This window comes from Homalodisca vitripennis, chromosome 1, assembly GCF_021130785.1.
Source record: "Homalodisca vitripennis isolate AUS2020 chromosome 1, UT_GWSS_2.1, whole genome shotgun sequence".
Taxonomy (NCBI): Eukaryota; Metazoa; Arthropoda; class Insecta; order Hemiptera; family Cicadellidae; genus Homalodisca; species Homalodisca vitripennis.
In genome coordinates, this window is record NC_060207.1 from 233,936,706 (window position 1) to 233,953,604 (window position 16,899).

General features: G+C 32.1%; 1 protein-coding gene across 1 annotated transcript in view; it reads left to right on the forward strand.

The window, feature by feature from the left end:
• Window positions 1-23: 23 nt before the first annotated feature.
• The window catches only part of LOC124353149 (PWWP domain-containing protein 2A-like), a 33,582-nt gene continuing 16,706 nt past the window's right edge, over window positions 24-16,899 (forward strand). Inside the window, exons 1-2 of the mRNA XM_046803012.1 lie at window positions 24-217; window positions 5,889-6,997. Coding sequence (XP_046658968.1) covers window positions 54-217; window positions 5,889-6,997 — 1,273 coding nt within the window. The 5' untranslated portion in view covers window positions 24-53. The remainder of the gene's footprint in view (window positions 218-5,888; window positions 6,998-16,899) is intronic.

Sequence of the window (16,899 nt, forward strand, 5' to 3'; positions counted from 1 at the left end):
TCAGACAGATAACTCTTTCCTTAGTGATAGTAGAATAGAAATGAGAAAAGCTGATGGTAGCCAACATGGCTGACCATGATACGTTTAGTGGCCAAAACATTTTAAAAAATTCGAAAATTGTTGTTAATGTTGAAGAAGCACTTCAAGATGTGTTAGTTGTTACATATGCGTCTGAAAACAAATTGTTTCAAGGTGTTTTACTGGACTCTACGAAACGGTAAGCCCTATACTAATAACTAATTTTTTGTGAGCATATTTCTCTGAAAAAGTTCAATGTGTTAGTCTAGTTATGATGGTTAAATCTACATTTATATACATTTCAATATATTCAAAATGAATACCTATTTTTATATAACATTTAATCTTAACATAGAGACAACAGCAATCTCTAATATCTTCAAGAACATAAAGTGATCAGAGATGGATGGCCTTGTAAATTTTGTGACCAATGGAGAAGGAGGTCATTGTGAAGCTTCATTGCAAATTTCTAAATCTAAAATATTTTTAATGGCCTATTATATGCTTTAGTCTACAGTAAATAAGCAGTAAAAGTTTGACAATTAATTTATTAATATTTAACAAACATATCAGCCTAGTATATTACCATAAATATTCCAAGCTGCAATGATTATGATAAGGGCATTATGCTACAATTAATTTAAGATATTCAGCATCTATACTAGTTGTGTTGTATTGTATTGATCTATTTAATGCAACCCAAATTGTTCATTAGGGGTTTTCAATTAAGTTCCCTTTCTTTAATTTCTTTGTCTAGATTAGATCACTCAAACTGATGTGTGGAAATTTATGGAAATGGTGTAAGTTTGGCTGCAGTATGTTAAGTGGCCACCAAACATAATTGGATGATGATTATCGAATCATCGATATTCATGATCATCCAAAGAACTGAAAGCAAAATGTAGGAACTAAATAACGTAATAGATATTTCAAATAGAACGGTATCAATTTACAATATCGTGACCATGGAAAGGTATGTTCTTTTTTTTTCCTGAAAACTACAATTTTTCCTGAAAAAATAGTGAAAAAAAAATTCTTCGGCAACAAAAATCGGGTACGGTCCAATAAGCGGACCCGGTTTTTTATATCGAAATTGGCAAACGATATTACTTAATCATAACCATCGATATAATCAATCGATACTGATGAATTATTTTTAACAACTTAAATAATCTATATGAACAGCTGTAAACACTTTCAAATAATACAAGGTAATATTTTAAATTTCACGTAACATTGTGTATTAAAATGGCCGTCAATCTTAGGAAGCTTCACGAAATTGCTTTTAAAAGACGATAAAATATGTTTTTTATGGCTTCAGGATGTTGGGTTAGTACCTAAGAATCCATTATGTGATATTTGTGGAAAGGTAACAAATGTAACTGTCAGAGGAGCTAACATGGTCGTCTTCAGATGCAAAAAAAGAAGGTAATGGTGGACACAACTTCAGTAAAAACATTTTCGTTCTGTTTCATTTAGTTAAAGTTATGAGTTTCCCTGATTTTGGTTATGTTCATTTATTATTTGTTATAATTAAATTCACATTTTAATTTAAACATATGAATTGTTATTACTGTTATATCGATTGATAGTCTATGATTCGATATGCGAATATTAGGTATCGATGATTATATTCTTCGATATAAAAAACCGGGTCCGCTTATTGGACCCTACCCCAAAAATCAAAGGAGTTACGATTTTTTGAAATTCTCTGAAAACTATTTTTGACAGTACCTCTGGCAACACTATCCATATTTGACAGTTTGGTATTACTCCGCGGCTCTCTCAAATAAAGAAGGGACGCCATTTTGAACTATTTTGTTCCTCCGTGTCTATTCTTAACCTCCTAGTTCAGTAGTGGTAATGGCACACCTTTGTGTTGGATGTTCATTAAGGTAAGTGATAAGTTACTGAAATTATGCTGACTAGTATGTTAATCCTGTCAACGATGCCTGCCCGCTGCGCAGTGCTGTGCACTGCTTGCTCTTTTAGAAAAAAAATTAAACTCGAGCTTGCAAAAGTCGAATCCCAGATCACGTGATGCCCCTGCTCCTTAACGCAATAATTACCAATTATTACCAATTAATTACTTGAACCTTAACCATTACTTATAATGCCCGAAAGGCATCAATATAATACAATAATATTTTTTCCCCCCAGTTTATATGCACCTGTGATAATAATACTAAGCTATAAATGCCAACCCATGAAAAAAAAGTCCTTTTTCCATGGTCACGGTATTGTAAATAAATACCCAAAAACCAATATGGTTTTGCTAGTTTTAAATCTTAGAAATTGATGTATAATTTACAAATTTAACTTATAATGTATGATTAAAACTAAACAATAACATTTAATTAACTTATGTATTTTCAAGGATAAATGTGACTGTGAAACAGAGACATGTACGTCACTGTTCTTGCCGCCATTAATCAATAAGGAAACATATGATTTTAATTTTGAATAGATTTCTAAACAGGATTTTACTTTGAATTAATTTTGAGCGATAACGTCGAACTGAATTAAGTTTTATGCTTTTAAAATTGTATTATAGTGAAGCTATACTTTTGTATGTCAAATAAGTTTATTGGTTTCAGATTACATAATTAACTGAACTTTATTTAAACAACGTTTGAGCAGCGTAGTACTTATAATTACTTTAGCAAATCTGAAATAGTATTTCTGCGGGTACTAATTCCGTCAAAAGTATATTAATTAATTATGAATGAAGTCATAGTCTGTTTCATTTCAACTAAAATAGTACACGATTTTTCATTATATTCACAATACCAAATTGTGAATGTTCAAAAAAAGTCTTCTCAAGATCGTTTTTAGAAACGTGTTTGTTCGTACTTTTCTTTGCAGCGAAACACTATTTAATTTCCAACTTTAATTCTAGTTTTCATCTTGTCAAAACAAACTGAACAATTCAGATTTAACCCTCTAAGTGGCAAGCGCCGTCTGAGACGTATGATTTACGCCGCCGCGAAGTGGCAAGCGCCGTCACAGCCATCGCTTCACATTTAAGGCCGTTGCTCCGCAACCATCCATTATTTTTAGGCCTAGTTTGGACTATCGTATTCTCCATGAAATTTCCTATACATATCATACAGTATAGTGTGTATTCATGTTACTAATGTTTGCTGGCTTAAATGATTCCGACGGTTTTCGTTTGACCTGGCGGCAGACGAGAGAACAGCTGTCTACTCGTCTCGTCATTGTTTTGTTTGGCGACTTTGGTTATCAGTATCTTATTGTTTATCGCGTTGTTTGTGTTACCAGTAAATGTTTAAGGTTATTCGTTCGTCATGGAAAATGTTGGGGTACTTTGGGATTATACCGACTACACCAGTATGAAGAACACAAACAAATAAATTTATAGGAAAAAAAAAACATTATAGAACGAAAAAGCAACTCTTCAATTACAAACTTACAATGATTATTAATTGATAATGGGTTTCCTGTGACGCCCGGAAAGCAGCAATATCAAGGATGAGTGAGTGTAGTGGATTTCCGCCTTCAGCCGCAACTGCCGACCGCCACGAATATTTTAGATTTAGGCAACTAGTCACGATCTTGTAAAAAACGAATGGTCCCCTCTTCCTCCTGGGTAAATCCCAAATTCTCATAGTGTCATCCATCACTAATCTATTACACACACAGTAAAACACGAAAGTACAAGAATGCGGCGCACCAGCTGAACGGGCGGCGAGATTCTGTAATTACGTTATCTACTAGACCGCTCGACTTTGACCTCTGTCTGAGGATGGGGAGGGGTTTGCGATAAGACAATTCCTGTTTTATATTTACGAAATATACTGTGCTATGACAAACTAAGCCACTATTATAGGCCCTACACTACTGGGAGTAAAAGACAAGCCCTAGTGACTAGTGACTCGGAGTAAAAAAACAACAAACAAAAAAACAAACAAAAAAACATTTTGTACATTGATTTAGTTTTTCCCTTCTAACTTTTTTGTTCTTGTAAATAGAAAAAAATGCATAGGTAGTAATTTGTTTAGAATAAAATTGTGTATATTCTGTGAATTTGACATTATATTGTAGCTCCAGTAGTTTCAAAGTGACGGGCAGTAGAACTTAAAAATTATTTTTTCTAAAAAAATATTTTTACACATCTACAATGATATTAATCTGAAAATAATGGTAAGGCACCAAATATTATATTTATTCTTATTCTATAGTTCATAAGGAAAACAAAAATATATAATGTTGCTAGGTTATCACTTAGATAATATTTTCTAAAAATAAGTTTAACGATCACGGCAATTTACCCAAAAAACGGCCTGCCACTGAGACCACAAATGACCGCCACTTATAGGGTTAAAGGAGCAAGGTCATTATCCTATAACCATTTTAAAACATTGTTCAGTGTTTATAAAAACAATATGAATAAAGGATATTTTGATTGATTGACCAACGGAAGTGTGATCTAATGTATCATTGTTTGTATGAACAAGTTTTCATGTAAAAAAAGAGTAATTTTGGTCTCCTATCAGACTTCACTAAAAGAAATAATGGAACGTGTAGCCTAGCTTTTAGGAGCTTCTGGAACATAAGAGCTCTGAGCTCTTAAGATCCTGAGCTTCGTGACCTTTGGTTGTATCAGGTTGTGAAAGATACCGGCTCCTAGCTCCTTCTAACAAAGGCATTCGATGTTGTAAACCATACTATTCTTATAGTTAAACGGATTATTATGGTGTAAGGAAGAATGAGTTAAGATTAATTAACGGGTACCTGCTAGATTGAAGATAAATTGTCACTGTTAAAAATGTTTCATCTGATTATCAAGGGGTTGTTGCAGACTGTGTATCCCAAGCCCCTGTGTTTGACCCCTTTTCATTTTTATTTTCTATTAATGATTTTTTATTTTAGTGTACTATCAATGTCTATACTTTATGCAGACGACACAACTATTCTCTGTTTTAATGCTGATTTTTGTACACTCGAATTACAGTTAGATCTTCTTTTCAACAAGCTAAAACTTGTACTCTGCTAATTGCCTTATTATAAATGATAATGAGACTGATCGTATAATTTTTATGCATAGAAACAACTTATACCTAGGGGTGTTTTTCTTAAACGTGTCAAATGTTGGAATAAAGCTTTCTAGAATATTTTTTCTGCTACAAAAACTCAAGTACTATGTAATTTCGGAGGTTTTGTGAATGACTTACTTTGGACTTTTCCCATGTACACCTTTGTTATGGTGCTTGCTCACGGGGCAACTCTACTTCTGTCATGAACGAATTTATATGGCAAAAAAGTCAGTTAGGGTAATGGCTGATCTTTTGTCTTAAGAATCTTGTAGACATACTTTTTCTAGTTTAAAAAATTATAACATTGGCTTGTATATAAACTTTTAAAAATTTAGTTTGTTAATATTTTACTTCATATGAGTCTTTGCATGATTTAAACACCAGATGTAAACAAAACTTTGTAACAAACAATGTAGGACTGGCTAAGACATAATAGCTACAGTTGTCAGCAATTGAGAATTTTCAACTCGTTACCATTGGATAACAGGAATTTGCCTAAAATAAATTCAAATTAGTTAGTTAAACTTGGTTAAAGCTCAAAGCATTTTACTCTACTGAAAATTTATATGCTTGACTTGTCTAAGAAATTAATTCAGAGAAAACAAATTTTAATATTAGTATAGGATCATAATTGCAATATAAGATTATTTTAATTTAATTAATGAAACCTATTGTAACAAAGTGTTATTTAATGGCTAGTAAATATTGTTGATTCCATTATTGTATACATAATTTTCTTTACCTTTCATTACCTTGTTATTTTAACCATCCGATTTTTTATCTGTTTTTCTAAACCCTTTTATTTTGTTTCAGGTTCTTGCCGTGCGGAATTACACCTCCTCCTGAGTTATTGAACAAAAAGACTGAGAACACAGATGATGACAAATTTTATAGTGTTAGTCAGAGGTTTACATATTTTCAAGAAAAACCTAACAATCCAATAAATGGAGGCCTTTTGCCTCACTTACACCCTCCTAAACCAAAGCCCAACGCAAGACTAAAACCTCCTCGTATGACTGTGAGATTACGTCCTAGGCAGGTTTTGTGTTCTAAATGTCGTAGTATATGTAATGAAAATTCTGAAAATGTAGATCATTCAAAAAATTCCAAACGTAACTCACTTTCCAAAGAGAATGATAATCAAAATAATGAGGGTAACTCGACGAGAAATGTAAGAAACTTGCGTCCTACCCTCATCCCTAAGTTAAATCGTTTGGAACCAAATGAAATAAATAATGCAATTAATGGGAAAGTAGTTACAAGATCAAATATTAAATGTAACCTTATTCGAAGGCCCAGCAAAGTTTGGCTGAATCCGTCATTACCGACGTCGCCAATCAACCCAGAACCAGCTCCTCCTGTGGAAGAGGCTTGGACTAGTCCGAGAGACGAAGATGACAAAGAAGATGAGTTCATCAGAGACGGTGAAGATAGTGAGGGTAAAATGGTGCTGAGAAAAAAGAGAAGTGTCGGTTCCATGGAAGACCTATGGGATGAAAATGTTTTCGTGGAAGCCACTAAAAAAGCACGGACTACACCGGTTATTAAAATATCGTTTGGCAGTCAAGGGGAAGGAACAGTGTTGAAAATTCCCGCAAAAGTGCAAAACTGTAGTGAAAGTGAACCTGAAGAGAAACACAAGACAGCTAGTGCTAAAGCAGCAAAAAGAGCTTTAAAGAAGGCCAAGAAAGAGGCGAGAAGAAAGTTAAGTCACGTAACGTCTCCTGGTGCGTCCCCGGCATACGAGGCACTCCATTATCGCAGGCATCGGCATAAAGTGAAGCACAAGAAGAAACACAAAGAGGACCGTCCTAAAGACTCGTCTGTTTACACTGATATGAAAGAGAGATGCTTGAAGCAGAAACTTTCAATCAGTCTCAGACGGCTGAATGCCAACGCTTATGCCCACAGAAGTGATTCTGGTCTGAATTTTTCTCACATATTTTATGAATAGTTTGTAGTGTTTGGTACTAACTGGCATTGGGCTTTTGCATGTTTTCTTGGCTGTGGGAATATGAATTTCCAGTAGGTCTGCCATTTTTATTTGTAATCAAATGATTTGAATATTTAGTTTTTAAATCCGTAAATTTCTTTGCTAATATTATGAAATCATAAGCCATACATTCTTGTGAGAATAGCTTTTAGTATTCACTGTTGTCTTAATTTAGTAAATGACAATTTTATTTTTTTAATTATATCTATATATAGTGTTTAGTCAATTTTTATGTTGGATTATTGTTTTTATCTTCAAAGTTAGTAATTTGTTTCAATTGCCTCTTTACAATTATTTAATCAGTAAAATAAATAATTTTTAATAAAACTATTATTGTACCAATAATAAACCATATCAAGAATAAATTGTCTCTTATATATTAACACTAATAGAATACTAGTTACAAAATGATGTAGATGATACAAATTCACAGGTTTTAAACTTGTAATAAAATTTGTTTTAAGACTGAAATTAAGATCCTCCAAAGTAAAGGTTTACAATTAAAGCTCCAAGAATATGGGTGTAGTGTACATACAGTAGTCCTCTACTTTTAACCTGTTATTTATAATTGTACTTAAGTAATGTTCTCATTAATGAGTTTTAGTACAAAAACAGTATTGGCTAATATGAGCTTAAGAGTTTGTGATTGCATATTATGAAATTTAGTTTCTGTAGTGCATGAAATGTCAGTAAAAGCCAGTTATTAAAGTACATATAAATCAAATTCAATACAATTGTCATTAAAATAAAGAGAAATAGGCATAAAATAATCACCTACATATTAAATTCACTTTCTTTTTTAATAGATTTGTGCCAGCTACACATTCATCCTCATTGCATTATTCACGAGGATGCATTGCATTGATTGTTCTGTGGATGTGTAAACTCAAATTATAAAATCAATTACTTACTTTTTCGGTGCTTCAAATTATAGGTAGGTGTAAATAGCATGGAAGATTATTTTCAAGTGAATAGAGAATATAAAAAATTGGCTCATTAACGAAGTGTTCGAAGATTTCTGGCAAAAGTTTTGTTTATTTTGACCCATACTTCTTTTTCCACACTGAAGGTGGGTTGAGGGAAAAAGACATTTTGTTTAAGACTAGCTCACTGTATGTGCATACAGATATATTTGTATTGGTTGGTGTATCCTTTATATAAAAATATACACTTAGCAAGGAAAACTATTAAAAAGAAATGTTTTATGTAAAACAATTCCCTAGTATATCTAAACTTTTTGTAAATAGCATGTGAGCATGGATATTTTTGGTATATAATACTATTATCAAGCATGTTTTGACTACTTAATTTGAATGATGGGAAGAAAAGCATGCTGACTTTTTTACCATTTTGGAATGGAATAGTAGAATATATAAATAAGCTTGATATAATTGTTTACATGATTAATATTAAGTGAAAGATTTAAAAATTACTTTTTTAATAAATCTATCAAAAATAAATATGAGGTGTGTCTAGAAAATAACCGGACTGAAACTGAAAACAAATTTTACGTACAGATATTTACAATTTTATGTTATCCTCTTTGATGTACTCCCGTCCTCGATCTCTACACAGTTACATGTGAGTTTCCACAAGTAATCACGTTTTCTAAGGTAAAATCACTTTTGATGTTTTGTAGGATGTCAGAAAAATCATTCTGCAGCATTCCTCCTGTTCTGGTGTGAGACAATTAGGAACCATTTTTGAACACTTTTTTCTTGTTTAAACTTTTATGAATAATCTGCATAACACTTTCCATGTTTATTCCTGTTAGCTCAGACATTGCTTTATAGTTAATGATCTTATCGAACAAGGTTTCCGATGTTTTTAATGTTAGCATCAGTTTTTGATGACGGTGGTTGCCAATGCGCCTGTCATCATCCCTATCTTTGTGGTCATCTTTAAATGATTTAAATCACTCAAACACTTTGTGTTCATGACAAACTGTCTTTACTTTACACTTGTAAGATAACAAATGTGTCACTTGCAGATTTTCCAATTTTGAAAAGAAAGTTTGTTGTTCATATGCTGTTCTTTCTGGATACTTAATAGTTTTCCGATGTAGAGATAATGGTTAACTGCTTATAACTGGAGCTTTGGGCGGAATAAGTATAAGAGACGAAGCTCTAGGAGGGGTGGGAGGGGATTAGTCATGTGGTATTCAGCCTTATTTTAGTTTGTCTGTGGCTCCGGAATGACTTAAAAAAAGACTTCACTATTAAATTAAAGGGGTCATGAAAGAATGAACAACAAAAATTCACAGGACTTTGGTTAATGAGCTGAAGCCATCTGTCTTACTTACTCCGTCTATTTCTTAAGATACTAACGTTTAGTCAAAGCCTGGAAAGCAAAACTGTTGTGTTGAGCATCATTCAAGACATGTTGGTAGCATAACTGAACTTTAAGTATACGCCGGTTGAAACTTTGGAACAGATATCAGTTTGTTAATCTCCACTGTGATCATCAGGAATGACCGGTTCTGTAGAACAAAAAGTGAAGAGACAAACTTCCAATGAGTAGTACAGATAAGGATGTGATATGAGTGAGAAGAGGCTTTATAATTATATTTATGTTACTGAAAATATTGTTATTGGAATTGTCAAAGGATTGGGTGTATTGCAAGTTGCTGAATATAACTTTCAGAAGGTAAATAATGGGGGAGATTTGGCTGCTAGACCATTTAATGTGTTTATTCAGAGGTGTACCCCATAATAACCACAAAAAATGGGTCTTTAAAATTATCAAAGAAGGCTGCAAATGTGATCAAATGATGAGATTTACTATTTAGTATCAGAATGTCCATGGTTTGTACCGTATTTTTAATTATATTGCACATCCAGATCAATTCAAAATAATAATATTAAAGCTAGTTTTTCAATAGATTGGACCTTCTTAAATTATACACCTAATATCTTCAAATAAATTCAATAGAGGTCGATTCACATGTTGATGACATGCTTATTGAATCAACTCTTCCCACATAGCTATGTTATGTGTAGAAAACTTGTTTGCTCCAACGTGATTAGAGATCATGTCTAAAACATTGTAGTGCACTTAATTGTGCATCTGATGAGACAATGAGAAAACCTCTTCACCTAGATTACACTATATTTTGTAATCTAGGTGTCACCGATGTTGAAACAATGTAAAGAGTTCATTTTGAGCTTCTTCGTCACCGACTTATTGGATCTCTTCAGACAAACATGAGTCCAGATTCCAGAATTCAAGTCAGTGGCAGCCGCCACATTCCAGATGCTGCAGTGTAGTTTGTTATTCTAAAGAAAATCCCTAATGGAGCCAGGTCCCAGTGACCTCTCCGACATGCTTGCGAAGGTGACCTCACATTCAATTAGCACTTTAAAATGATAAATATTGGTGAACTAATGAATTTTTGATGAGAACAAAAAGGAACTATCGGTGTATATGAACAAAATGTGGGTAAGTTATATTGGGTATGTAAACTCCGCAGACCTCTGGGGAACGATGACGCTTGGCTACAATTGTTGCCTGAAGACACAGACTGTACCCTGGCCCAGGAAGCAGCCACTGTGCACCCTTTGTAACCATCAAACTCTTATATCTGCCATTTGTGGGATGACGTAAATTGAATTAGTATGAATCCAAAACAGTATTTACAACCAGTACTGTCATTCAGTATTTTCAAAATCTTCTCTCCAAGGGCTTTTATAAATGAACTTGTGAAAGCCTTTGGATTTTTCTCTGTATCATCATACAAGTTCACAATGATGTATGGTATTACACTGTTCTGTATACATTAGGGGTTCTTCTACTAGAATTTGTTTTTGTTTTATGTTTATTGATACACGTTTCTGGTGATTTATTTTAGTCAAGCCAGCTGGAAGAAAAGTTTTATAGTTAAAATAAAAAAATTTAATGAATAATATTACAAATGTTATTAGATAAACCATGAAGCCAGTTTTTAATATGAGTTTTGATAGGATAGGAATAGCAGCCTTTTATTGATATTCCTCTTCGTTGTAATAGATACATTAAACAGAATACAGTACGTAGGATATTTTGTGCCTACTGGGCACTTTTTCAATCACAGATAGATTCGGTTTGAAGTTAAGAATAAGAATATATTTATTCATAAAAGTGTTACGTACATTTTTTTTAAACAAGTTACAAGAATTTTAAACTAATAACTTAAGAATCACTTTAACAATATTTAGTACTTAACACACATTTAAATATACCACTTGCAAGATGACTCTTACATCAAAATAAACTAAAAGTAAAAAAAAGTTGTAAGTGCTGTCAAATTTTAGAATTTCAATTGTGCTTTCCTACTATGCTAATAGCATCTATTACACACTCTACTATATTATCACAATACTACACCTATAAGTCTATATTGTTCATGTTTTCAATTCTGTAGTAAGCATTCAAGGGAATAGGAATCAAGGACATTATTTTATGTTTATGTTAGGTGCCCCCCCCCCCTGGAAAGGATCACTTTTCTAGATGAAAATGTAAAAAAATCATCTAAGGACAAGTAGAAACCAGTATACCTGGCTAGCTTTGGATGGATTTACTACAAAATAATTTCCATGGCAGAATTCACAAGCTGTTTTTAAGACAATATTAGAAACCACTGCTAGCTTGTCTTCTAATTTCACTATGGAAGTACAGTATATTTTAGATATTGGGGAAGAATATTGTTTGTAAACTAAATGAGGAGAACTTAGTTCCATTTCACCTTCCGCTTAATGTAGTGTCTAAAATCTACATTGTCACAGACCTGACTCCTGAAATCGGAAGTCCATGTACATTTGAAGAGATTGAAAAGAAGTAGGTGACAAAAAACGTTTAAACGACTCTTTACATTGTTCGACTACTTTTTAGGAACATCAACATTTGAGTTGTTTAAAATAATTTTGGACATAGAATAGAAATTAGAAAATGGGATTAAGTAACATGCAGTAATGTTTTGAAAGTTTTGATAGTGGAATGGCAAATTTTTCATTGATTTTTTCGTCAACAAGTCTTTAGGTACAGAGTAAGGTAATCCTAATTGTGAAAATCGGTTTGATTGGTTTTAAAGTCAATATACCACTGCTTCAGTCTGCTTTCACTCTGTCCCATTCCCATAATGTCACAAAATTTGCGATGGATTTTAAATGGTTTGTAGTTTTTAAATGCCAATAGAAGCCTAACCTCTGAATCCACTTCACAAGTGATTGGATATTTGATTGCAGCGCACATTTTAACTAGCTCCTACCACAGCTTGATGTGCATTGAGCATGAGAATCTATTTACCCCAAGATGGCGGCTCTAGTCCCACCCACTACAGAGCAGGTCTCAGATGTCTGTTATTTTCTCAACAACTTTTGTACTTCAATAGGAATGAAACTGTACAGGGAATTCACTTGTCATCGTCTAGAATCAGAATTCCTTTTATTTCCGTCTCACAAGCAATGCATTGACAAAGTCTTACATGTCTTAAGGATCACCATGTAGGCTACATAACGTTGGTCTTAACTAGAATTACTTACTCAACACTGTAGAGTATTCAAGTCATTAACTTAACCCTTAGCACGCTGTAAACGGAATAATCCGCGATGTTGTTTGGTCTTATAACGCCAAAGACGAAATAATCCGCCGATCGATAAAAATATATTTTATTGCTGTTTTTGAAGTTTATAAGCTCAATATATAAGCTACAATACTAAGTAATGTACTGGCTTGACCAAATAATCCAGTTGCAGCTGTCAGCTAGCCGCAGTAGGTAAACAATAAATTGTTTCGTTGCTGGCAGCTGTTCTCCTACTCCCGTCTGTATGCCGATGACGATACTATCCGCCATTACCAGAGCACGCATTGTGCCTTTGGGAAGTGTTCTTGCGTTGTCATTCCTTATACAAACAGTTGTAAAAAGTTATTGTTACCATGTTTTAGGTGTTATAATAAAGTTTTTATTTTTTCTTTTCTGTTGTGTAATTATGGCTGTAAGTCGTCTCGAGACCCCGTGGCTTCATCCCGATTTTTGTTTTGAAGTTTACCATACAACTGCCTAAATCTATTATTATCAGAACTTATAAAACTAATCAAGATTTATTTGTTTTCTTATCCTTGTACATAGTTTTTATATTTTTCATCACATGTATTTGATTACTCTGTAACCTGAATTTGATTTTGATTGAAATATTCCATTATTATGAATAAATGTGATTATTTTTAATGTAAGTATTACATTATTGTAAAATTTATTTTTTTTGTGTGTGACTATTAGTCATTAGGAATGAATAAAAAAATAGCTTTAAGGAATTTTCATTTTTATTTTTTCGCCTTAAATGAGTGTAATCTAAAAAAAATACTAAATTTATATCGGCGTTCAAATGGTTAAACCTTGCAGTGCAGGATATAAATTTCTTTATTTCTCCCTAGTGTGCAATTTTTTTTAAAAGATACTACAGTTATTTAGCTTAAACTTCTATTCGAATTAGGATTTCTGAGGTTGTTATACAACGTAAACAATAAAAACTTCTTAAAAGATTTGTATTTTTACGAATAAATATGTACAGTATAATAATTAAAAAAACAAAATTTTACAGAAACAATATCGAAATTCCAATTTAAATCTCATCATAATATATTTGTAAACAATGTTCTGATGTAACATATAATACGAAATTCAAAATAGGATCAGAGCTTGTGTGCAATCAAGAATTACACTGACATCCTTCCCATACAGAAAAATACTGTCCAATACGCTAGTTTACAACTTATTAAAAGACGTTCTGTTTGCTATGACAACCATTTCTGAACTGATGATAGGTGGATGAGAGCAATGCATAGAGCATAGCTGTTGCCAGATGTTCAGGTCATTCTAACACATTTTATCACCAGTTTTATGAACTACAGTTAACAATAGAGGAATAAAACTTTGATTGGAGGTTTATTGCCATACACATTATGCAGTCATTTTTACATTATGGGATATTCCATAATAACGCCTGGGAAGAAACTAAATTACAAAATGTATTCAGTATTGCTTAATAACATTTCTTCAGTTAATTAAAAAGCTTTATGCTTAAACCTCATTAAAAATACATTTAAAACAATTTTCATCACTAATATTCCAACAACCTTAATGGTAACTTATTAAATAGTTTTATGTCAAGATACAAATACTTATTGTGGATTTTGTTAGCCTAGGGAATCCCAAATCTAAGAGATCTTGATACCTTGTTTCATAATCATTCATTGAACTTCCCAATTTAACAACATTCAAGTTCTCCTTGACGTACATTAAGTATTTTAAAATAAAATCACCAGAAAGAATAAGTATACCGTTCTCTATAAATAAGAATTTGCATGAACTCCTACAAAATAATATTAGGAATAATACACAAAACTTTTTTTTGACATGGAAAACATCCTTAGCACGATTAGAATTTCCGAGAGCAGAGTACCATTATACTAAATATGAGAGTGGAATAGTTCAAAATAAGCCTTAACAACTAAACTAATGCTAGTTCAAAATTTAAGGTTTTTTTTTTTTGCAGTAAAATTACTCATGACAAATATGTAAAATATACTTCTGGATGATTTTCCAGATAAACTTAGCTTCTACATTAGTTCCTAATAATTTGATGTATTTGTTATCAAAGTTTCTATTTGAGCTAAAAACAAAATGTTCTATCTTATGATTAACATGTAAGCATTTGGCAGCAAACCAGTGATAAGATCTTTATCTCATATAGCTCATCATCACAGAATTAATTTCAAAAAGTCTTAACATATTAAGATAGTGTCATCAGCATAAAGAACACTCTTATTAAGCAAAAAAAATTTGAAGGTCAATAATATAAACTATGAAGAAGATGGGGCCAGGAGATAGCCTTGTGGGAAACAGCTGGTCATCAACCTTGACCAACTGAAACCTATCTGACAGATTAGAAATAAAAAGTATTGCCCTCTCTATACTCCATGATAATTTTGCTTCTTAAACAAACCCTGATAGGGTACAATACTGAAAGCTTTGATCAAGTGTAGAAGTATGGTAGTGATTTATTCTCTATTTTCAAAACGGTTTGTAATAAAATACACAACTTGTTCAAACTACCTTAGAAATAAACTAATTACATCTAAAAAAAAAAACAAATTGTGCACCCAAATTGTCATTTCAATAACTGAAACGAGGGTATTTTTAGTTTCTCAGCTTTATACATAACTTTTTATTGTTTTGATGGTATTGAACAAAAAGGATTGAAACGCGTTCATTTGATGTAGTAAATTAAAATAGTAGCAATATTTATCCTTCATATAAAAATAAATTTAAAATGTTCGTCCAAGTATTTTTGGTTGTTAACAACTTTTTACTCTGCTGTTGACTTCCATAGTTATTTAAATGGGTTCAAATGTTTTTTTTTTTTTTTTTTTGTAAACTAAAATAAAATAAGAGAACTTTTTATTGTTATAATAGATGCTGAATTATTGTATAAGTGTTCATAACATTTTATGACAGTGATGTTGTACCTGTACATAACAAAATACCAGAATTATTGTACTAAAACTTAATTTGTTATATGTACACCAGACAGATAAGACGAAAGAAGAATTTTGCATGAACTCTTTGTGATAGCTTAAGAAAATATAGAAAATTTCAAGTTTACAGCTCAATTCATTCTTAAAATATCACCTTAAGTTATGGATTTTAATATACTCAACCAAATACCATGAAGGGACGTGTACTATCATTGAACTCTCTTGTGTGTATGCAAAAAAACCGTTTCAATTTTGATCGGTCAAAATGAATTTTTTTAATTTCTGACTGTGATAATTAAAGTCTTCGGCATATAATTTATATTCTCATTCTACATGTTGTATTTACGCTTTTATGCTAATGCTTGTCTTATGTGTACTATGATGAGTAACTATGTTTTTGTCACGAAATAATAACAAGTAAATCAATGCAGCTGAGTATCTAAAGGATGTAACACTAAATTAAGATTAATCATATAAAGGAACCTCAAAACATGTGTTACTATATTCACATGTTAATATCTAAAATTACTGTACTCAGTTCATTTACAAATTTGTCTATTCTACGATTTTCTCGTTACCATCATGGTTATCCAGAAGACTAATGTATAAATGTTTGCTTTACGTTCAGCCAAATCCTATGAAATAACATTTACAATGATTGAACTTGATGTTGCATATATATATAGAAATGAAGCTTTTTGCAAAATGTTTAAGACTACAGGTGTATTCTTCTTCAAGATATCATGTGGACTAACAGATAAAAAGATAGTAATAAAACGTTTCTAGCCCCTCGATTGGTAGGCTCTGCTAACGCCCAGTTAGCTACTTATCATAGTTGGCTTTTATTTATTACAAAACTTTCAAATACTTTAATGGAAGCTTCACTTTAATTCATTCCTGGAAAATAACAACTAAGGTATATATATACATCTATATATATATATATATATATATAAAATAACGACTGAGGATTTACTCAATTCAAGGCAGGATCTTTAATGACATTGGATATTTTCTCTAATATGTAAATACACCCTTTTTGTACAGTTACAGTATCTTTTAAACATCAAAAATAGACACCTAAACCAAGCATCCAGTCTATAAAATAAGTTGAGGAATATTATATTTCAATTATGATACACTTCTAAACAGAATGAGAAAAACCAAAAATATCAGATTTGGAATATCTTGGTTAAATAATAGTTTTGTATATAGCGGTGGGATTCACATTACACTATTTAAAAGGCAGTAGTTGGAAATCTTTTATACCGGAAGATTTAGGCATATCTACAGCACTAGCTAAATTCAAATTTATCTTGA